The sequence below is a fragment of the Coregonus lavaretus genome (genome assembly GCF_964263955.1).
Source record: "Coregonus lavaretus genome assembly, chromosome: 27".
NCBI lineage: Eukaryota > Metazoa > Chordata > Actinopteri > Salmoniformes > Salmonidae > Coregonus > Coregonus lavaretus.
Window position 1 is genome coordinate 38,273,025 of NC_140014.1, and position 23,617 is coordinate 38,296,641.

The following is a 23,617-nucleotide window of genomic DNA, read 5'->3' on the forward strand; positions in this document are numbered from 1 at the left end:
AACGGCAGGCAGTCTCAGGGTCAGGGCAGGCAGAGGTCAATAATCCAGGATGGTGTGACAAGGTACAGAATGGCAGGCAGGCTCAGGGTCAGGGCAGGCAGAATGGTCAAAACCGGGAAAACTAGAAAACAGGAACTTGAGAAAGACAGGAGCAAGGGGAAAACCGCTGGTAGGCTTGACGAAACAAAACGAACTGGCAACGGACAAACGGAGAACACAGGTATCTGTCGTAGCCGGCCGCGACCGGGAGACCCATGGGGCGGCGCACAATTGGCCCAGCGTCGTCCAGGGTAGGGGAGGGAATGGCCGGCAGGGATGTAGCTCAGTTGGTAGAGCATGGTGTTTGCAACGCCAGGGTTGTGGGTTCGATTCCCACGGGGGGTATGAAAAATAAAATAATGTATGCACTCACTAACTGTAAGTCGCTCTGGATAAGAGTGTCTGCTAAATGACTAAAATGTAAATGTAAATGTAAATACACTGAGGATAATGGGGAAGATGGGCGACACCTCGAGGGGGGTGGAGACAATCACAAAGACAGGTGAAACAGATCAGGGTGTGACACTCATAGTGATTTCCTTGAAGGTCTTTGTCCCTAGTTGGAAAATGTGTGATAGCAGCGCAGCAATGGCAGCTTTCTCTTAATGTCATCCCTCCTTCCCATTCATTTTTCCCATAGGGATTTTACTATGACAAACAATGTCAGTATACAACAAGTTATTGCCCTCATATACCCATTAATCAGATATAATTGCAAAGCTTAGATGAACAGCTATCCATCAGATACAATTTTGGAATTTTCAGGTCAACAGAACTTTGACCTCTAGGGTACATATTATATCAGAATGACCTGTATAAATTGCTTTAAAAAGGAAACCCTGATAAATGTTAAACTTTGTTTGACAAGTGGTCCTGAAAGTTCATGAAATTCAGTTTCAAATGATGTACAGTGCCTTCAGAAAGTATTCATACCCATTGACTTATTTTGCTGTGCTTAGCTCCATTCTGTTTCTTTTTTATCCTGAAAAACCATATGTCAGTCATAAGTCCCAATGAGGGTGTTTTGTCCTGCTCCTGCATTCATCCCAGTCATCAGCGACAGAGCATTGGGCTAGGTCAGGGGTGGGCAAACCTTTTGGCTCAAGGGCCACATTGAGTTTTTGAAACCAAGTGAAGGGCCACGTACTATATGTGTGACAAAACATGTGAAGCCTTTATTCATTTTCACATTGACACGCAAATACTAGTGTACTGTAGGTGTAAATATGCTTGCAGAACAATTCTACCCTTGGACCATCTCTACCCTTGTTTTTTGTGAACATATTTTTCACAAAATTGATATAATTTATAACATCACAGACACAGTCAAACACACACACAGATCCTGCATCTCTACCCTTGTAAAGAACAATCAAACTTAGTCACAATATGCAAACTTTAAAATAGATATACATTGTATGACTGGAGACATGCAAAATGTAACAGCAGATGTGTAAAAAAATAACTATTCTAAAATTTGAGTGAAACATATGGTAAGAGCATCTGTTTCATTAGGAATGGTCTGTTTTTGAAAGCATATTAAGGAACAATTCTCATCTCCATTGTGAGCCATATTTACAGTTATCCAATCACCTCAGCCCAAATCTGACTGATTAGTTATTACCTGTATCCAAGTGCATTGCTGGATAATTCTCACTGCATAACCATCACAATGAAAAAGCATAATCCTTGCCTACCCAGTCATAGTTATTCGAGTCTTAATGTGAACAATGGATCTGGTCACCTCTCTTGGCAAGGGCATCAAAGTCTGGTGTCATCTTTGATGTAGAGATTCTCAGAACAGCTGACAACTGGTCATTTGTTAAATTTGACCTGTGACGGGATTTGTTGTAATTCATGACTGAGAACGTTTGTTCACACACATATGTGGACCCGAATAAAACAAGCATCCTTTGGGCGTGCTTTTTAATGTTTGGAAACTTTGTTTCATTCAGTGAGCCATAGAACTATTTGTACTTCTCCTTCAAAGCACTGTCACATTGGATGTCGATGAGCTCCAATTGTGTGTCTGGTGGTGCTTTCTCACTGTCGAAAGACAGGGGGCATGATACAAGCTCCAGCTCAGTCTCAAACTTGGTGAAGTCTGAGAAGCGGCGGGAAAACTCAGGATGCAGGTCGATCAAAGTGCTACTGTATGAATAAGACTGTAATGTAACAAAATGTGGAAAAAGTCAAGGGGTCTGAATACTTTCCGAAGGCACTGTATTTGTCATCAATGTGTGTACAATTACAATGGTAATGAAATGGCCAATTTTAGGAAATGTTATTTAACATACTATTTACAAGTAGAATGGAATGGTTTGGCTTGTGTGATCGGATTTGTGGGCTTTGACACTCTTATGTAGGTGTCATAACCAGCCATAAAATATTGCAATATACTTTATGTCACAACACGTCTAAATATTTTTATTTTTTTTATTTTTTTCACCTTCATTTAACCAGGTAAGCCAGTTGAGAACAGGTTCTCATTTACAACTGCGACCTGGCCAAGATAAAGCAAAGCAGTGCAATAAAAACAACACAGAGTTACATATGGGGTAAAAAAACAAAGTCGAAAATATATATACAGTGTGTGCAAATGTAGCAAGTTATGGAGGTAAGGCAATAAATAGGCTATAGTGCAAAATAATTACAATAGTATTAACACTGGAATGCTAGATGTGCAAGAGATTATGTGCAAATAGAGATACTGGGGTGCAAAAGAGAAAAATAAATAACAATATAGGGATGAGGTAGTTGGGTGGGCTAATTTCAGATGGGCTGTGTACAGGTGCAGTGATCGGTAAGGTGCTCTGACAACTGATGCTTAAAGTTAGTGAGGGAGATAAGAGTCTCCAGCTTCAGAGATTTTTGCAATTCGTTCCAGTCATTGGCAGCAGAGAACTGGAAGGAATGGCGGCCAAAGGAGGTGTTGGCTTTGGGAATGACCAGTGAGATATACCTGCTGGAGCGCAGACTACGGGTGGGTACTGCTATGGTGACCAATGAGCTAAGATAAGGCGGGGATTTGCCTAGCAGTGATTTATAGATGGCCTGGAGCCAGTGGGTTTGACGACGAACATGTAGTGAGGACCAGCCAACAAGAGCGTACAGGTCACAGTGGTGGGTAGTGTATGGGGCTTTGGAGACAAAACGGATGGCACTGTGATAGACTACATCCAATTTGCTGAGTAGAGTGTTGGAGGCTATTTTGTAAATGACATCGCCGAAGTCAAGGATCGGTAGGATAGTCAGTTTTACGAGGGCATGTTTGGCAGCATGAGTGAAGGAGGCTTTGTTGCGAAATAGGAAGCCGATTCTAGATTTAACTTTGGATTGGAGATTCTTTATGTGAGTCTGGAAGGAGAGTTTACAGTCTAACCAGACACCTAGGTATTTGTAGTTGTCCACATACTCTAGGTCAGACCCGTCGAGAGTGGTGATTCTAGTCGGGTGGGCGGGTGCCAGCAGCGTTCGATTGAAAAGCATGCATTTAGTTTTACTAGTGTTTAAGAGCAGTTGGAGGCTACTGAAGGAGTGTTGTATGGCATTGAAGCTCATTTGGAGGTTTGTTAACACAGTGTCCAATGAAGGGCCAGATGTATACAAAATGGTGTCGTCTGCGTAGAGGTGGATCTGAGAGTCACCAGCAGCAAGAGCGACATCATTGATATACACAGAGAAAAGTGTCGGCCCAAGAATTGAACCCTGTGGCACCCCCATAGAGACTGCCATAGGTCCAGACAACAGGCCCTCCGATTTGACACACTGAACTCTATCTGAGAAGTAGTTGGTGAATCAGGCGAGGCAGTCATTTGAGAAACGAAGGCTATTTAGTCTGCCAATAAGAATGCGGTGGTTGACAGAGTCGAAAGCCTTGGCCAGGTCGATGAAGATGGCTGCACAGTACTGTCTATTATCAATCGCGGTTATAATATCGTTTAGGACCTTTAGTGTGGCTGAAGTGCACCCATGACCAGCTCGGAAACCGGATTGCATAGCGGAGAAGGTACGGTGGTATTCGAAATGGTCGGTGATCTGTTTGTTAACTTGGCTTTCAAATACTTTCGAAAGGCAGGGCAGGATGGATATAGGTCTGTAGCAGTTTGGATCTAGAGTGTCACCCCCTTTGAAGAGGGGGATGACCGCGGCAGCTTTCCAATCTCTGGGGATCTCAGACGTTATGAAAGAGAGGTTGAACAGACTAGTAATAGGGGTTGCGACAATTTCGGCGGCTAGTTTTAGAAAGAAAGGGTCCAGATTGTCTAGCCCAGCTGATTTGTAGGGGTCCAGATTTTGCAGCTCTTTCAGAACATCAGCTGTCTGAATTTGTGTGAAGGAGAAGCGGGGGGGGCATGGGCAAGTTGCAGCGGAGGGTGCAGAGTTGGTGGCCGGGGTAGTGGTAGCCAGAAGGAAAGCATGGCCAGCTGTAGCAAAATGCTTGTTGAAATTCTCGATTATTGTAGATTTATCGGTGGTGATAGTGTTTCCTAGCCTCAGTGCAGTGGGCAACTGGGAGGAAGTGCTCTTATTCTCCATGGACTTTACAGTGTCCCAAAACTTTTTGGAGTTAGTGCTACAGGATGCAAATTTCTGTTTGAAAAAGTTAGCCTTTGCTTTCCTGACTGCTTGTGTATATTGGTTCCTAACTTCCCTGAAAAGTTGCATATCGCGGGGGCTTTTTGATGCTAATGCAGTACGCCACAGGATGTTTTTGTGCTGGTCAAGGGCAGTCAAGTCTGAGGAGAACCAGGGGCTATATCGGTTCTTAGTTCTGTATTTTTTGAATGGGGCATGTTTATTTAAGATTGAGAGGAAATTACTTTTAAGGAACAACCAGGCATCCTCTACTGACGGAATGAGATCTATATCCATCCAGGATACCTGGGCCAGGTCAATTAGGAAGGCCTGCTCGCTAAAGTGTTTTAGGGAGCGTTTGACAGTGATGAGGGGTGGTCGTTTGACCGCGGACCCGTTACGGACGCAGGCAATAAGGCAGTGATCGCTGAGATCCTGGTTGAAGACAGCTGAGGTGTATTTAGAGGGTATGTTAGTCAGGATGATATCTATGAGGGTACCCATGTTTACGGATTTAGGGTTGTACCTGGTAGGTTCGTTGATAATTTGCGTGAGATTGAGGGCATCTAGTTTGGATTGTAGGATGGCCGGGGTATTAAGCATATCCCAGTTTAGGTCACCAAGCAGTACGAACTCTGAGGATAAATGGGGGGCAATCAATTCACATATGGTGTCTAGGGCACAGCTGGGGGCTGAGGGGGGTCTGTAGCAAGCGGCAACAGTGAGAGACTTATTTCTGGAAAGGTGGATTTTTAGAAGTAGAAGCTCAAACTGTTTGGGCACAGACCTGGATAGTATGATAGAGTGTCATCTCTACAGTAGATTGCAACTCCACCCCCTTTGGGAGTTCTATCTAGACGGAAAATGTTATAGTTGGGGATGGACATTTCAGAATTTTTGGTGGCCTTCCTGAGCCAGGATTCAGACACTGCTAGAACATCAGGGTTGGCGGAGTGTGCTAACGCAGTGAATAACTCAAACTTAGGAAGTAGACTTCTGATATTTATGTGCAAGAAACCAAGACTTTTGCGATTACAGAAGTCAGCAAATGATAGCGCCTGGGGAGTTGGAGTGATACTGAGGGCTGCAGGGCCTGGGTTAGCCTCTACATCACCAGAGGAACAGAGGAGGACTAGAATAAGGATACGGCTAAAGGCTTTAAGAACTGGTCTTCTAGTGCGTATATAGAATAAAGGGGGCAGATTTCCGGGTGTTGTAGAAAAGATTCAGGGCATTATGTACAGACAAGGATATGGAAGGATATGAGTAAAGTGGAGGTAAACCTAAGCGTTGGGTAACAATGAAAGAGATAGCATCTCTGGAGGCACCAATTGAGTCGGTCTCGGCGTGTATGGGGGGTCGGACAAAGGAGCTATCTAAGGCAGGTTTAGCTGGGCTGGGGGATCTACAGTGAAATAGTACAATTAGAAATAACCGAAACAACAATAAGCTAACCATGTTTGGGCTGAGGCTAAACATAAACAGGATGTAGTACCGTAAAAAGGAACAGTCCAGCAGACATCTGCTGTATAGCTGAGTTATCATAAGGTCCGGTGAACAGCAATAGGATAGTTCGGAGGCTGCTGAAGCACTAGCGAGTAAGAGGCCACGGCTAGCGTGTGCTAGCGGGCCGGGGCTAGCAGATGGAATCTTCGTGGTCGACGTTGTAACCACATCAGACGATTTCGTCGGCAGACCAGTCGTGTAGGATCGGCGGGGCTCCGTGTCAACACTAGGTGGTCCCGTCCGGTTGACAGAGAGGTAGATAGCCGGGAGATGGGCCTAGCTCAGGATGATTAGCCAGACCACAGCGTCCATTTTGTTGCAGCTAGCTGGTAGCGATGAATCCGGAGTTAAAGGTCCAGTGATTCAGTGATTCCGGCAGAAAAACTGATATGTTCTGGGTCGATAACGCGTTGTGCAGACTGGCCGAATAATAGTCCAGACTTGAGCTGGCTGGTGAGTGGTGCAGGCCACGGACAATGGTGAAAAACCGCTAACGGTAGCTGATAGCAAGTAGCTAGTTAGCTGGCTACTCCTGTCCGGTACACCTAGAGGTAGATATGAGCCTGGATCTAGGCTAGCTCGAGGCTAACTGGTGCTTGCATCGGGGGCAGTGGTGATTAGCCAGACAGCAACATCCATTCGGTTGCGGCTAGCTAGTTGCGATCCGGTGATTAATGTCCAGTGATTAAAATTAATCCCGCAGAAAAAAATCCAATGTTCTGGGTGAAATACCGCTAACTGTGGCTAATAGCAAGTAGCTAGTTAGCTGGCTAGCTAGTTTCAACTGGAGATTCTAGATAAAGGTAAGTCAATAATAGAATCCGTTCCACATTGAGTGAGGCGGGTTGCAGGAAAGTATATTTTGTAGAAGGATGAAAAGTCTGATAGGGAAATATGTACGAAAAATACAAAAAAAACTGGGTATTTACAGGCTATTTACAGACACACGACAAAAAACAGAACTGCACTACTACGCCATCTTGGAAAATGTGTGTCATTACAGTGTTATGACATGGTTATGAAATGGTTATGACATGGTTATGACATGGTTATGACATGGTTATGAAATGGTTATGACATGGTTATGAAATGGTTATGACATGGTTATGACGCTAGGCATCCAATAAAGTGTTACCAAAAGGGTCAATGCAGATAGTCCGGGTAGCTACAGTATTTGGTTAACTATTTAACCAACTACAGTATTTAGCAGTCTTATGGCTTGGGGGTAGAAGCTGTTCAGGCTTCTGTTGGTTCCAGATTTGGTACATCGGTGCCGTGACTTGGGTGGCTGGAGTCTTTGACAATTTTTAGGGCCTTTCTCTGACACCACCTGGTATAGAGGTCCTGGATGGCAGGGAGCTCGGCCACAGTGATGTACTGGGCTGTACGCACTACCCTCTGTAGCACCTTGTGGTCGGATGCCAAGCAGTTGCCATACCAGGCGGTGATGCAGCCAGTCAAGATGCTCTCAATGGTGCAGCTGTATAACTTTTTGAGGATCTGAGGGCCCATGCCAAATCTTTTCAGCCTCCTGAGGGGGAAGAGGCGTTGTCGTGCCCTCTTCATGACTGTCTTGGTGTGTTTGGACCATGATAGATCCTTAGTGATGTGGACACCGAGGAACTTGAAGCTCTCGACCCGCTCCACTATAGCTCAGTCGATGTGAATTGTGGCGTGCTCGGCCCTCCGTTTCCTGTAGTCCACTATCAGCTCATTTGTCTTGCTGACGTTTAGGGAGAGGTTGTTGTTCTGCCAACACACTGCCAGGTCTCTGACCTCCTCTCTATAGGCTGTCTCATCGTCGTTGGTGATCAGGCCTACCACCGTTGTGTCATCTGAAAACTTAATGATGGTGTTGGAGTCGTGCGCGGCCACGCAGTTGTGGGTGAACAGGGATGACAGGTGGAGACTAAGCCCGCACCCCTGAGGGGCCCCAGTGTCGAGGGTCAGCGTGGCGGATGTGTTGTTGCCGACCCTCAGGAAGGAAGTTCAGGATCCAGTTGCAGAGGGAGGCATTCAGTCCCAGGGTCCTTAGCTTAGTGATGAGCTTGGAGAGCACTATGGTGTTGAACTCTGAGCTGTAGTCAATGAACAGCATTCTCACATACACTACCGTTCAAAAGTTTGGGGACACTTAGACATTTCCTTGTTTTCCATGAAAACATACATGAAATGAGTTTGAATAGGAAATATAGCAAAATGAATAGGAAATGTAGACATTGACAAGGTTAGAAATAATGATTTTTAATGTAATTAATAATTGTGTCCTTCAAACTTTGCTTTCGTCAAAGAATCATCTATTTGACGCAATTACAGCCTTGCAGACCTTTGGCATTCTAGTTGTCAATTTGTTGAGGTAATCTGAAGAGATTTCACCCCATGCTTCTTGAAGCACCTCCCACAAGTTGGATTGGCTTGATGGGCACTTCTTACGTACCATACGGTCAAGCTGCTCCCACAACAGCTCAATAGGGTTGAGATCCGGTGACTGTGCTGGCCACTACATTATAGACAGAATACCCGCTGACTGCTTCTTCCCTAAATAGTTATTACATAGTTTGGAGCTGTGCTTTGGGTCATTGTCCTGTTGTAAGAGGAAATTGGCTCCATCAAGCGCCGTCCACAGGGTATGGCATGGTGTTGCAAAATGGAGTGATAGCCTTCCTTCTTCAAGATCCCTTTTACCCTGTACAAATGTCCCACTTTACCACCACCAAAGCACCCCCAGACAATCACATTGCCTCCACCATGCTTGACAGATGAAATCAAGCACTCCTCCAGCATCTTTTCATTTGGTCTGCGTCTCACAAATGTTCTTCTTTGTGATCAGAACACCTCAAACTTCGATTTGTCTGTCCATAACACTTTTTTCCATTCTTCCTCTGTCCAGTGTCTGTGTTCTTTAGCCCATCTTAATCTTTTCTTTTTATTGGCCAGTCTGAGATATGGCTTTTTCTTTGCAACTCTGCCTAGAAGGTCAGCATCCCGGAGTCGCCTCTTCACTGTTGACGTTGAGACTGGTGTTTTGTGGGTACTATTTAATGAAGCTGCCAGTTGAGGACCTGTGAGGCGTCTGTTTCTCAAAATAGACACTCTAATGTATTTGTCCTCTTTCTCAGTTGTGCACCGGGGCCTCCCACTCCTCTTTCTATTCTGGTTAGAGCCAGTTTGCGCTGTTCTGTGAAGGGAGTAGTACACAGCGTTGTACGAGATCTTCAGTTTCTTGGCAATTTCTCGCATGGAATAGCCTTCATTTCTCAGAACAAGAACAGACTAACAAGTTTCAGAAGAAAGTTATTTGTTTCTGGCCATTTTGAGCCTGTAATCGAACCCACAATTGCTGTGTCACGATCGTCGTTAAGAGAGGAGGACCAAGGCGCAGCGTGATGAACGAACATGTTTATTTATCATTAGCGATAAACACGGACAGTAAACAAAAACAACAAACGACTCGTAACGTCCTAGGTAACATAGACCAACACGGAACAAGAACCCACAAACACAAAGGGAAAAACAGACAGTTTAAATATGGCTCCCAATCAGAGACAACCAGCCACAGCTGACACTCGTTGCCTCTGATTGGGAGTCACTCAGGCCAACATAGAAATAAACAAACTAGAACTCCCAACATAGAAATACACCACATAGAAAGAACACACCCTGGCTCAACATATAGAGTCCCAGAGCCAGGGTGTTACATGCTGATGCTCCAGATACTCAACTAGTCTCAAGGCCAGTTTTATTGCTTATTTAATCAGCACAACAGTTTTCGGCTGTGCTAACATAATTGCAAAAAGGTTTTCTAATGATCAATTAACCTTTTAAAATGATCAACTTGGATTAGCAAACACAACGTGCCATTGGAACACAGGACTGATGGTTGCTGATAATGGGCCTCTGTATGCCTATGTAGATATTCCATTAAAAATCAGCCGTTTCCAGCTACAATAGCCATTTACAACATTAACAATGTCTACACTGTATTTCTGATCAATTTGATGTTATATTAATGGACAAAAAAATTGCTTTTCATAAAGAAAACAAGGACATTTCTAAGTGACCCCAAACTTTTGAATGGTAGTGTATGTGTTCCTCTTGTCCAGGTGGGAAAGGGCAGTGTGGAGTACGAATAGGAGTGGGTCCAGGGTGTCTGGGATGATGATGTTGATGTGAGCCACCATGACCAGCCTTTCAAAGTATTTCATGGTTACAGATGTGAGTGCTATGTGGCGATAGTCATTTAGACAGGTTACCTTGGCTTTCTTGGGCACAGGGAATATAGTGGTCTGCTTGAAACATGTAGGTATTACAGACTGGGTCAGGGAGAGGTTTAAAATGTCAGTGAAGACACTCGCCAGCTGGTCAGTGCATGCTCTGAGTACACATCCTGGTAATGTGTCTTGTGAATGTTAACCTGTTTAAAGGTCTTACTCACATCGGCTACAGAAAGCATGATTACACAGTCGTCCGGAAAAGCTGGTGCTCTCATGCATGGTTCAGTGTTGCTGAATAAATAGGCCCGAACTGTGCGATGGCCAATATTCGACATTGTTTAGCACAGAAAAAGTGGTAATTAACTACAATGACCATAATCCATTGCGCGCCTACTTGTCCGGTCTGTGGGTTTATTTTATGCCTGCTATGTTAGGTTAGCGTGGGGAATACATGGAGAGAGAGAGAGAACAGACAGAAGAATGCGTGATCAAGAGGGATATAGAGCAGTTGCTTCGCGAGGTACATGTATCTCTAACTGAAAAGTGATTGATCATTAGTCATCAGTCATAAAAGTATGTCTTATTTACTTTGAAGAACTACTAAAATTGTGATTTTGTCAGACAGCAGCTCTATAGAGATGAGATGATGACTTGGAATGAAATAATAAAGTCATCAAATAAAACAAATGTAATATACACTGAGTATACCAAACATTAAGGACACCCCCCTTTTGCCCTCAGAACAGCCTCAATTCGTCGGGCCATGGACTCTACAAGGTGTCGAAAGCGTTCCACAGGGATGCTGGCTCATGTTGACTCCAATGCTTCCCACAGTTGGCTGGATGTCCTTTGGGTGGTGGACCATTCTTGATACCGGAAACTGTTGAGCGTTAAAAACCCAGCAGCATTGCAGTTCTTGACACAAACCGGTGTGCCTGGCACCTACTACCATACCCCGTTCAAAGGCACTTAAATATTTTGTCTTGCCCATTCACCCTCTGAATGGCACACATACACAATCCATGTCTCAATTCTCTCAAGGCTTAAACATCCTTCTTTAACCTGTCTCCTCCCCTTCATCTACACTGATTGAAGTGGATTTAACAGGGGACATCAATAAGGGATCATAGCTTTCACCTGGTCAGTCTATGTCATGGAAAGAGCAGGAGTTCCTAATGTTTTGTACACTCAGTGTACACAACAGCTGAAATATTTTATTAAAGTAATGTGAATAAATGATTGTTAATAAGTGATCAGCAGTAATGGGCAGTCACTACTATCATGGGACTTTTATTAATTGTTTTATTCTGTGCTGTTACAGCATTCAACCCACATAATGCATAGTGCATTTAATGTTTAAAATAAGATAATTTAAACTGAAATCGAAAAACCGTGATAAAAATACAAAAAATCGAACAAACTGAACCGTCCTCAAAAAGCACTGATCGCAGGGCACACACACACTCACACGCACTACACACACGCACGCACGCACGCACACACACACACACACGCACACGCACACGCACTACATCTACAGTGGGGGAAAAAAGTATTTAGTCAGCCACCAATTGCGCAAGTTCTCCCACTTAAAAAGATGAGAGAGGCCTGTAATTTTCATCATAGGTACACGTCAACTATGACAGACAAAATGAGGAAATTTGAGTCCCTGGCGGCGTAGTGTGTTACTGATGGTAGGCTTTGTTACTTTGGTCCCAGCTCTCTGCAGGTCATTCACTAGGTCCCCCCGTGTGGTTCTGGGATTTTTGCTCACCGTTCTTGTGATCATTTTGATGCCACGGGGTGAGATCTTGCGTGGAGCCCCAGATTGAGGGAGATTATCAGTGGTCTTGTATGTCTTCCATTTCCTAATAATTGCTCCCACAGTTGATTTCTTCAAACCAAGCTGCTTACCTATTGCAGATTCAGTCTTCCCAGCCTGGTGCAGGTCTACAATTTTGTTTCTGGTGTCCCTTTGACAGCTCTTTGGTCTTGGCCATAGTGGAGTTTGGAGTGTGACTGTTTAAGGTTGTGGACAGGTGTCTTTTATACTGATAACAAGTTCAAACAGGTGCCATTAATACAGGTAACGAGTGGAGGACAGAGGAGCCTCTTAAAGAAGAAGTTACAGGTCTGTGAGAGACAGAAATCTTGCTTGTTTGTAGGTGACCAAATACTTATTTTCCACCATCATTTGCAAATAAATTCATTAAAAATCCTACAATGTGATTTTCTGGAGAAAAAAAATCTCAATTTGTCTGTCATAGTTGACGTGTACCTATGATGAAAATTACAGGCCTCTCTCATCTTTTTAAGTGGGAGAACTTGCACAATTGGTCGCTGACTAAATACATTTTTTCCCCACTGTATGTACGCTCTCAACACTTTCAAATTAATTTCCTATTGTACTTAGCGGTTGGTTTGAGGATGTCTTCTTTACTAATCATACATCCTCCCAGTTTTGGGCCTGAGTATCAAGCAGCATAACATGGGAGATACAGCCGGCAGGGTGTTACAGGCTTGTTGCCATGACAACATGAGAACGTTTCCCAGCGCTGGCAGACACACAAACACACACCATTACAGTGGAATCCGCCTTTCTTGGAGATTCCGCTCTGCGGTGTGGTTCAAGACATTTAGAAGCAGGCAAAGACACAGAGAGGACAGAGGGTGGTTCAATAGGAGAACAACTGAAAAGGGATATACTCTCCAATCCTCATTCATTCTGATGGTGTGTGCACACTGGCTGTGTTTTATTTCCCTTTATTTTCTATTGTCTTTGTCTGCACAAAGGAAGGATGAAGCATGCTGCATGCTAATGCTATATTCTGTAATAATTCAGCATTGCCTGTGTATATAGTCTTCTGTGCTATATATATGAGACATGCATGTTGTTTTTGTTTTCATCAGTAGGCTGGCACTTGAGGCTGCTGCTTTTTTAAGATTATGGTGAGCGCTGTCATCCGTCATGGTAATTCATAGCTGTGTAGCCATGGTGAAGTCAATTCCCCCTCCCTTCCTCTGCCACTGCTGAATACATTAGTGTAATGAGGAGTCTGCAGCCAGCCAGCCAGCCAGCCTGTGTGGCGTACAGCAGCAGAGACGAGAGGGGCAGAAAGAAAACATACAGTACAGCAGCTAAAGGCAAGATGGCTTTCATAGCCTGCTGAGGCAGTGTGCAGTGTTTAGAACCATCTTCTGCTATTCTGGAATCTAACCGGGATCTAAGAAGGGAAGCGCTTGGTTCTCAAGGGTTCTAGATCAGAGGAGATCAGGTAATGGAAGGTCTGGGAGACAAGCAGGCAGAATGTTGGCTCATGCACATTGAGGATAGGAAGGACTATATGGTGGAACAGCCACTGTTTTTTATTATGTGCCATGCAGTCTTCAATTAATATAATGATTTCTCCCTTTGTGTTTCCCTCCTTCCTGTATGTCTCCCTCCAGCTCCAATGAGTGTACCAGCAGCAGCAGCACAGAAAGCAGACAGCAACAGTGAAATGCAGTCGCCTGCAGTGTCTCCCTCCTTCCTCCCCAGCCAGCCAGGAAAGATTCCCGGCAGGAAGAGGGGGAGACCCCCACTACATCGCAAGATGGATTTTCCAACCCACTACCCTGAATCCCTCCCTCCCCTCAAAGTGCCCAAGAAGAGGGGGAGAAAACCTGGCTTCAAGGTCAGTTTCAGGGATGGGAGGAGAGAGAATAGGAGGGGATGGGAGGAGAGGAGAGAGAAAGAGGAGAGGATGGGAGGAGAGGAGAGAGAAAGAGGAGGGGATGGGAGGAGAGGAGAGAGAAAGAGGAGGGGATGGGAGGAGAGGAGAGAGAAAGAGGAGGAGATGGGATGAGAGGAGAGAGAAAGAGGAGGGGATGGGAGGAGAGAGAAGAGGAGGGGATGGGAGGAGAGAGAAAGAGGAGGGGATGGGAGGAGAGGAGAGAGAAAGAGGAGGGGATAGGAGGAGAGAGAAAGAGGAGGGGATGGGAGGGGAGGAGAGAGAAAGAGGAGGGGAAGGGAGGAGAGAGAAGGAGGAGGGGATGGGAGGAGAGGAGATAGAAAGAGGAGGGGATGGGAGGAGAGGAGATAGAAAGAGGAGGGGATGGGAGGAGAGTGAAAGAGGAGGAATGGGAGGAGAGAGAAGGAGGAGGGGATGGGCGGAGAGAAAGAGGAGAGGATGGGAGGGGAGAGAAAGAGGAGAGGATGGGAGGAGAGAGAAAGAGGAGGGGATGGGAGGAGAGAGAAAGAGGAGGGGATGGGAGGAGAGGAGATAGAAAGAGGAGGGGATGGGAGGAGAGAGAAAGAGGAGGGGATGGGAGGAGAGAGAAGGAGGAGGGGATGGGAGGAGAGGAGATAGAAAGAGAAGGGGATGGGAGGAGAGAGAAAAAGGAGGGGGTGGGAGGAGAGGAGAGAGAAATAGGAGGGGATAGGAGGAGAGAAGATAGAAAGAGGAGGGGATGGAGGAGAGAAAGATGAGGGGTTGGGAGGAGAGAGAAAGAGGAGGGGATGGGAGGAGAGAGAAAGAGGAGGGGATGGGAGGAGAGAGAAAGAGGAGGGGATGGGAGGAGATGAGAGATCAAGAGGAGGGGATGGGAGGAGAGAGAAAAGGAGGAATGGGAGGAGAGAGAAAGGGGAGAGGGTGGGAGGAGAGGAGAGAGAAAGAGGAGGGGATGGGAGGAGAGAGAAAGAGGAGGGGATGGGAGGAGAGAGAAAGAAAGAGGATGGGATGGGAGGAGAGAGAAAGAGGAGGGGGTGGGAGGAGAGGAGAGAGAGAGGATGAATGGGAGGAGAGGAGAGGGAAAGAGGAGGGGATGGGAGGAGAGAGAAAGAGGAGGGGATGGGAGGAGAGAGAAAGAGGAGAGGATGGGAGGAGAGGAGAGAAAGAGGATGGGAGGAGAGGAGAGAGAAAGAGGAGGGTTGGGAGGAGAGAGGAGGGGATGGGAGGAGAGGAGAGAGAAAGAAGAGGGGATGGGAGGAGAGAGAAAGAGGAGGGGATGGGAGGAGAGAGAAAGAGGAGGGGATGGGAGGAGAGAGAAAGATAAGGAATGGGAGGAGAGGAGAGAGAAAGAGGAGAGGATGGGAGGAGGGGAGAGAGAAAGGGGAGGGGAGGAGAGGAGAGAGAAAGATGAGGGGATGAGAGGAGAGGAGAGAGAAAGATGAGGGTATGAGAGGAGAGGAGAGAGAAAGAGGAGGGGATTAGAGGAGAGGAGAGAGAAAGAGGCGGGGATGGGGGGAGAGAAAGAGGAGAGGATGGGAGGAGAGAGAAAGAGGATGGGAGGAGAGGAGAGAGAAAGAGGAGGGGATGGGAGGAGAGGAGAGAGAAATAGGAGGGGATGGGAGGAGAGAGAAGGAGGAGGGGATGGGAGGAGAGAGAAAGAGGAGGGGATGGGAGGAGAGAGAAGGATGAGGAATGGGAGGAGAGAGAAAGAGGATGAATGGGAGGAGAGAGAAGAGAAGGAATGTGTGGAGAGAGGATGAGAGGAGAGAGAAAGAGAGGGGATGAGAGGAGAGAAGATAGAAAGAGGAGGGGATGTGAGGAGAGAGAAAGAGGAGGGGCTGGGAGGAGAGAGAAAGAGGAGGAATGGGAGGAGAGAGAAAGAGGAGAGGGTGGGAGGAGAGGAGAGAGAAAGAGGAGGGGATGGGAGGAAAGGAGAGGAGAGATAAAGAGGAGGTGCTGGGAGGAGAGAGAAAGAGGAGGAATGGGAGGAGAGAGAAAGAGGAGAGGGTGGGAGGAGAGGAGAGAGAAAGAGGAGGGGATGGGAGGAGAGGAGAGAGAAATAGGAGGGGATGGGAGAGGATGGGAGGAGAGAGAAAGAGGAGGGGATGCGAGGAGAGGAGAGAGAAAGAGGAGGGGATGGGAGGAGAGAGAAAGAGGAGGAAAAGGAGGAGAGAGGATGAGAGGAGAGAGAAAGAGAGGGGAGGAGAGGAGAGAGAAAGAGGAGGGGATAGGAGGAGAGAGAAGGAGGAGGGGATGGGAGGAGAGAGAAAGAGGAGGGGATGGGAGGAGAGAGAAGGATGAGGAATGGGAGGAGAGAGAAAGAGGATGAATGGGAGGAGAGAGAAGAGGAGGAATGGGTGGAGAGAGGATGAGAGGAGAGATAAAGAGAGGGGATGAGAGGAGAGAATATAGAAAGAGGAGAGGATGGGAGGAGAGAGAAAGAGGAGGGGGTGGGAGGAGAGGAGAGAGAAAGAGGAGGGGATGTGAGGAGAGAGAAGGAGGGGGGATGGGAGGAGAGAGAAAGAGGAGGGGATGGGAGGAGAGGAGCGATAAAGAGGAGGGGCTGGGAGGAGAGAGAAAGAGGAGGAATGGGAGGAGAGAGAAAGAGGGTTGGGTGGGAGGAGAGGAGAGAGTAATAGGAGGGGATATTAGGAGAGAGAGGAGGAGGGGATGGGAGGAGAGAGAAATAGGAGGAATGGGAGGAGAAAGAAAGAGGAGAGGATGGGAGGAGAGAGAAAGAGGAGGGGATGGGAGGAGAGAGAAAGAGGAGGGGATGGGAGGAGAGAGAAAGAGGAGGGGATAGGGAGGAGAGGAGAGAGAAAGAGGAGGGGAAGGGAGGAGAGAGAAGGAGGAGGGGATGGGAGGAGAGGATGGGAGGAGAGAGAAAGAGGAGGGGATGGGAGGAGAGAGAAAGAGGGGATGGGAGGAGAGGAGATAGAAAGAGGAGGGGATGGGAGGAGAGAGAAAAAGGAGGGGATGGGAGGAGAGGAGAGAGAAAGCGGAGGGGATAGGAGGAGAGAGAAGGAGGAGGGGATGGGAGGAGAGAGAAAGAGGAGGGGATGGGAGGAGAGAGAAGGATGAGGAATGGGAGGAGAGAGAAAGAGGATGAATGGGAGGAGAGAGAAGAGGAGGATGGGTGGAGAGAGGATGAGAGGAGAGAGAAAGAGAGGGGATGAGAGGAGAGAAGATAGAAAGAGGAGGGGATGGGAGGAGAGCGAAAGAGGAGGGGATGGGAGAAGAGAGAAGGAGGAGGGGATGGGAGGAGAGAGAAAGAAAGAGGAGGGGATGGGAGCAGAGAGAAAGAAAGAGGAGGAATGGGAGGAGAGAGAAAGAGGAGGAATGGGAGGAGAGAGAAAGAGGAGAAGGTGGGAGGAGAGGAGAGAGAAAGAGGAGGGGATGGGAGGAGAGGAGAGAGAAATAGGAGGGGATGGGAGGAGAGAGAAGGAGGAGGGGATGGGAGGAGAGAGAAAGAGGAGGAAGGAGGGGAAAGAAAGAGGAGAGGATGGGAGGAGAGAGAAAGAGGAGGGGATGGGAGGAGAGAGAAAGAGGAGGGGATGGGAGGAGAGAGAAGAGGAGGGGGTGGGAGGAGAGAGAAAGAGGAGGAATGGGAGGAAAGAGAAAGAGGAGGAAAAGGTGGAGAAAGGATGAGAGGAGAGAGAAAGAGAGGGGATGAGAGGAGAGAAGATAGAAAGAGGAGGGGATGGAGGAGAGAAAGATGAGGGGTTGGGAGGAGAGAGAAAGAGGAGGGGATGGGAGGAGAGAGAAAGAGGAGGGGATGGGAGTAGAGAGAAAGAGGAGGGGATGGGAGGAGAGGAGAGATAAAGAGGAGGGGATGGGAGGAGAGAGAAATAGGAGGAATGGGAGGAGAGAGAAAGGGGAGAGGGTGGGAGGAGAGGAGAGAGAAAGAGGAGGGGATGGGAGGAGAGAGAAAGAGGAGGGGATGGGAGGAGAGAGAAAGAAAGAGGATGGGATGGGAGGAGAGAGAAAGAGGAGGGGGTGGGAGGAGAGGAGAGAGAGAGGATGAATGGGAGGAGAGGAGAGGGAAAGAGGAGGGGATGGGAGGAGAGAGAAAGAGGAGGGGATGGGAGGAGAGAGAAAGAGGAGAGGATGGGAGGAGAGGAGAGAAAGAGGATGGGAGGAGAGGAGAGAGAAAGAGGAGGGTTGGGAGGAGAGAGGAGGGGATGGGAGGAGAGGAGAGAGAAAGAAGAGGGGATGGGAGGAGAGAGAAAGAGGAGGGGATGGGAGGAGAGAGAAAGAGGAGGGGATGGGAGGAGAGAGAAAGATGAGAAATGGGAGGAGAGGAGAGAGAAAGAGGAGAGGATGGGAGGAGGGGAGAGAGAAAGGGGAGGGGAGGAGAGGAGAGAGAAATATGAGGGGATGAGAGGAGAGGAGAGAGAAAGATGAGGGGATGAGAGGAGAGGAGAGAGAAAGAGGAGGGGATTAGAGGAGAGGATAGGAGGAGAGGAGAGAGAAAGAGGCGGGGATGGGGAGAGAGAAAGAGGAGAGGATGGGAGGAGAGGAGAGAGAAAGAGGATGGGAGGAGAGGAGAGAGAAAGAGGAGGGGATGGGAGGAGAGGAGAGAGAAATAGGAGGGGATGGGAGGAGAGAGAAGGAGGAGGGGATGGGAGGAGAGAGAAAGAGGAGGAAGGAGGAGAAAGAAAGAGGAGAGGATGGGAGGAGAGAGAAAGAGGAGGGGATGGGAGGAGAGAGAAAGAGGAGTGGATGGGAGGAGAGAGAATAGGAGGGGGTGGGAGGAGAGAGAAAGAGGAGGAATGGGAGGAAAGAGAAAGAGGAGGAAAAGGTGGAGAAAGGATGAGAGGAGAGAGAAATAGAGGGGATGAGAGGAGAGAAGATAGAAAGAGGAGGGGATGGAGGAGAGAAAGATGAGGGGTTGGGAGGAGAGAGAAAGAGGAGGGGATGGGAGGAGAGAGAAAGTGGAGGGGATGGGAGGAGAGAGAAAGAGGAGGGGGTGGGAGGAGAGGAGAGATAAAGAGGAGGGGATGGGAGGAGAGAGAAATAGGAGGAATGGGAGGAGAGAGAAAGGGGAGAGGGTGGGAGGAGAGGAGAGGAGAGAGAAAGAGGAGGGGATGGGAGGAGAGAGAAAGAGGAGGGGATGGGAGGAGAGAGAAAGAAAGAGGATGGGATGGGAGGAGAGAGAAAGAGGAGGGGGTGGGAGGAGAGGAGAGAGAGAGGATGAATGGGAGGAGAGGAGAGGGAAAGAGGAGGGGATGGGAGGAGAGAGAAAGAGGAGGGGATGGGAGGAGAGAGAAAGAGGAGAGGATGGGAGGAGAGGAGAGAAAGAGGATGGGAGGAGAGGAGAGAGAAAGAGGAGGGTTGGGAGGAGAGAGAAAGAGGAGGGGATGGGAGGAGAGGAGAGAGAAAGAAAGAAGAGGGGATGGGAGGAGAGAGAAAGAGGAGGGGATGGGAGGAGAGAGAAAGAGGAGGGGATGGGAGGAGAGAGAAAGATGAGGAATGGGAGGAGAGGAGAGAGAAAGAGGAGAGGATGGGAGGAGGGGAGAGAGAAAGGGGAGGGGAGGAGAGGAGAGAGAAAGATGAGGGGATGAGAGGAGAAGAGAGAGAAAGAGGAGGGGATGAGAGGAGAGGATAGGAGGAGAGGAGAGAGAAAGAGGCAGGGATGGGGAGAGAGAAAGAGGAGAGGATGGGAGGAGAGGAGAGAGAAATAGGATGGGAGGAGAGGAGAGAGAAAGAGGATGGGAGGAGAGGAGAGAGAAAGAGGATGGGAGGAGAGGAGAGAGAAAGAGGAGAGGATGGGAGGAGAGGAGAGAGAAAGAAGGGGGGGTGGGAGGAGAGAGAAAGAGGAGGGGGTGGGAGGAGAGGAGAGAGAAAGAGGAGGGGATGGGAGGAGAGAGAAAGAGGAGGAATGGGAGGAGAGGAGAGAGAAAGAGGAGAGGATGGGAGGAGAGAGAAGAGGGGGGATGGGAGGAGAGAGAAAGAGGAGGGGATGGGAGGAGAGAAAGAGGAGGAATGGGAGGAGAGGAGAGAGACAGAGGAGGGGATGGGAGGAGAGGAGAGAGAAAGAGGAGGCGATGGGAGGAGAGGAGAGAGACAGAGGAGGGGATGGGAGGAGAGGAGAGAGAAAGAGGAGGCGATGGGAGGAGAGGAGAGAGAAAGAGGAGGGGATGGGAGGAGAGGAGAGAGACAGAGGAGGGGATGGGAGGAGAGGAGAGAGAAAGAGGAGGGGATGGGAGGAGAGGAGAGAGACAGAGGAGGGGATGGGAGGAGAGGAGAGAGAAAGCGGAGGCGATGGGAGGAGAGCAGAGAGAAAGAGGAAGAATGGGAGGAGAGGGAAAGAGGAGGAATGGGAGGAGAGGGAAAGAGGAGGGGTCAGCAGGATGTTTAAAAAATGCATATGATGATGTAGCTTGACAGACCTCATTTCATTTAGATTTAGTGGGAGAAATAAAAATGTTTTAAGGCTTAACATGAGGTAGCCTTTGTTTGTTTAATTGAACACTGTTTTAATTAATATTCTGATTGGCCTCTGTATATGCCTAGCAAAATGAAATGCTTGGTAAATATTGCAATACGAAGATGTGATTTTATTTACAAGTTGCATATCAATGTGTAGATTGCTGTTGAGTGTTTGCTAATGCCAATTGAGAACCATCATCCTTTAGTCTATTGTTTCTACCTCAGACTGCATGGCATGGTGCTTGCAACACTAGGGTTGTGGGTTCGATTCCCGGGGCCACGCATATGTAAAAATGTATGCACATGTGACTGTCAGTCGCTTTGGACAAACGCGAATGCTAAATGGCATGTATTATTTACAACTAACAAGTGATCAGTTTAAGCTGTGTGCAAATAACCCAATAGATACTGAGATCCAACCCCCTGTCTCCCTGCAGCTGAAGCCCAGGATGGTGATGAATCCCCTGGCCATCTCTCCTCCCAGCAGCACCCCAGAACCAGACATGAGCTCCATCCCCCAGGACGCTGCTACCATCCCCCACTCTGCCACGCCCCAGATGCTCACAGGTAACTATACCCTACTCCGCAAGGTCCCAGGTGCTCACAGGTAACTATACCCTACTCCGCAAGGTCCCAGGTGCTCACAGGTAACTATACCCTACTCCGCAAGGTCCCAGGTGCTCACAGGTAACTATACCCTACTCCGCAAGGTCCCAGGTGCTCACAGGTAACTATACCCTACTCCGCAAGGTCCCAGGTGCTCACAGGTAACTATACCCTACTCCGCAAGGTCCCAGGTGCTCACAGGTAACTATACCCTACTCCGCAAGGTCCCAGGTGCTCACAGGTAACTATACCCTACTCCGCAAGGTCCCAGGTGCTCACAGTTAACTATACCCACTCTGCCACGCCCCAGGTGCTCACAGGTAACTATACCCTACTCCGCAAGGTCCCAGGTGCTCACAGGTAACTATACCCTACTCCGCAAGGTCCCAGGTGCTCACAGTTAACTATACCCTACTCCGCAAGGTCCCAGGTGCTCACAGTTAACTATACCCTACTCCGCAAGGTCCCAGGTGCTCACAGTTAACTATACCCTACTCCGCAAGGTCCCAGGTGCTCACAGTTAACTATACCCACTCTGTCATGCCCAGGTGCTCACAGGTAAGCCCCGCCCCCACACTACCACGCGCCCCTGGGGCCTCATTTATTAACCGTGCATAAATGTCGTACCAAATTCTGGCGTACGTGGAGATTCTAGGATTTGCACGCACAACAAATTACTGGGATTTATCAAACTGTTGTACACATGTTTTCATTGATAAATCAGAGCCGTACTATATTTGTACTACAACCCTGCCTGGAAAACGCCCTCCATTCACCTTTTATGGTAACAAAAACACCCTCATTTGCTGTATGATTTGGAAATGTTGGAACTGGGCCATGTCAGTTTCTACAAGAAAGCACAATAGCAAATTAGATCACATTTGTATAGAGGTGTGCGCAGAATGTTTTAATATTTTGCAGTTACTTTTTTCAAACTAAGAATGCATGCCGTCTGTAGCGAGTGCGAAACACTGGCCGCACATTCTGGATGATTGACTGTCTATTCAAACAATAAACAAATAAATGCTACAGCCCACACTTCTGTGCAAAAAGACGAATCGTTGTTCAATATTTTGTTTATCGATCGATGATTGTGTTTTTATGTCCTGTCTTGGTATAGGCTCTGAGATGAAATAGACAATGATGTCATGCTCCTATCACACAGCAATACTGTAGCCCACAGGCCCTTATAATAAAGTCAAAGAAACATAGGCTGCTATGTGATCTTCTTACCAACAACAAAAATGCATCTGTTTTATCATTAGGCAATTTTTTTATGTTTTTATTAGCCTACCATTATTATAATTCCCTTGTGTCAAACACCTCCATTTCCCAAAAATAACAATATTTACTTGTAATACAATTCTACAACCACTACGCGTGGAGATACGAACACTTTCCCGTCGAATTCAAATGTGATAAATACCAACCTTTGTGGGAAAAGGTTTAGTCTTTTTTGTGCTCATGCACATTTGATAAACAAGGCCCCGGGTGCTCACAGAGTTTACTTTTCCAATGTCTCCCCCATACTGCTTTGTCCGGTGAAACATATTGGGTGTTATGAAAAGTCACGTTGGTAATCACATTTCAAATGTAATTTGTATTCTGTTAGTTATAAGCATACTGTACTCGTTAAATTGAATTGTGAAGGAAAGCAACGTCACCAAAATAGCCGACCTAAACATCTTTGCCTCCTCTGTCCCTGCTGTTGTGTATCCTGCAGTGTGTATCTACATCAACAAGCACGTCAACATGGGTCCCAACCTGGACAGGAAGAAGCTGCAGCAGCTCCCAGATCATTTTGGGCCCGACAGGCCCTCCGTGGTGCTGCAGCAGGCCGTCCAGGGGTGCATCGACAGCGCCTTCCAGCAGAAAGCGGTGTTCACTCTCCTCACACAGGGATACGGAGGGGAGAAAATATCAGGTACAACCAGGGCCCTGTGCTTTGGTTAATCATGTCACATGACCTGGATTTTAACCTTTTATTTTAAGCCTTTTCCAGAAATGAGAATTAGACCAAAAATGAAAGCATTTGTCTGAGAATGGTGCTGGACCATCTTACATAAAAAATTAAAGGGGACAGTTTGATGAAAAAGCTTCAAATAAAGGTTAAAATGTGATGCGATTAACCAAAACACAGGCCCCTAGGAAAATACCACAGACCCACCAATTGTACATAGTGTCACTGAGATTTTGGTTGTATATTTATTATTTTGATTGCTGCCCAGAGGGAAATGATAGAAATTGACATACACTGATTAGATAATCTAGTAACCATGAAGTATCCTTCCTTTCTCCGAGAACATCCGGATCTGTTACCCGGGGTTATTGGCCATTTCCGTCTTTGAATGTCAGTGGATGAAATGCATTGGCCATCCTAGGTTAACTGTTGCTTTGAGACATGGCTGTAGAGATGTGTCCCCTGGGGCAAAGTTAACTGCAACAAGCTTTACTGCAATAGGAAATTAAAATATATTCCAGGCGTGCATCCCAAATGGCACCCTATTCGTAGAGCACTACTTTTGACCAGGG

The 23,617-nt window shown here is 47.4% G+C and overlaps 1 protein-coding gene across 2 annotated transcripts in view; it reads left to right on the forward strand.

Moving 5' to 3' along the window:
* Positions 1-23,617, forward strand: part of LOC311102720 (sex comb on midleg-like protein 4) — a 28,004-nt gene that overhangs the window by 1,044 nt on the left and 3,343 nt on the right. For both annotated transcript variants that reach the window (XM_084144093.1, XM_084144094.1), the window contains exons 2-4: positions 13,785-14,011; positions 20,917-21,046; positions 22,809-23,009. In XM_084144093.1, the coding sequence (XP_084000219.1) occupies positions 13,790-14,011; positions 20,917-21,046; positions 22,809-23,009 (553 nt within the window). In that variant the 5' untranslated portion in view covers positions 13,785-13,789. The remainder of the gene's footprint in view (positions 1-13,784; positions 14,012-20,916; positions 21,047-22,808; positions 23,010-23,617) is intronic.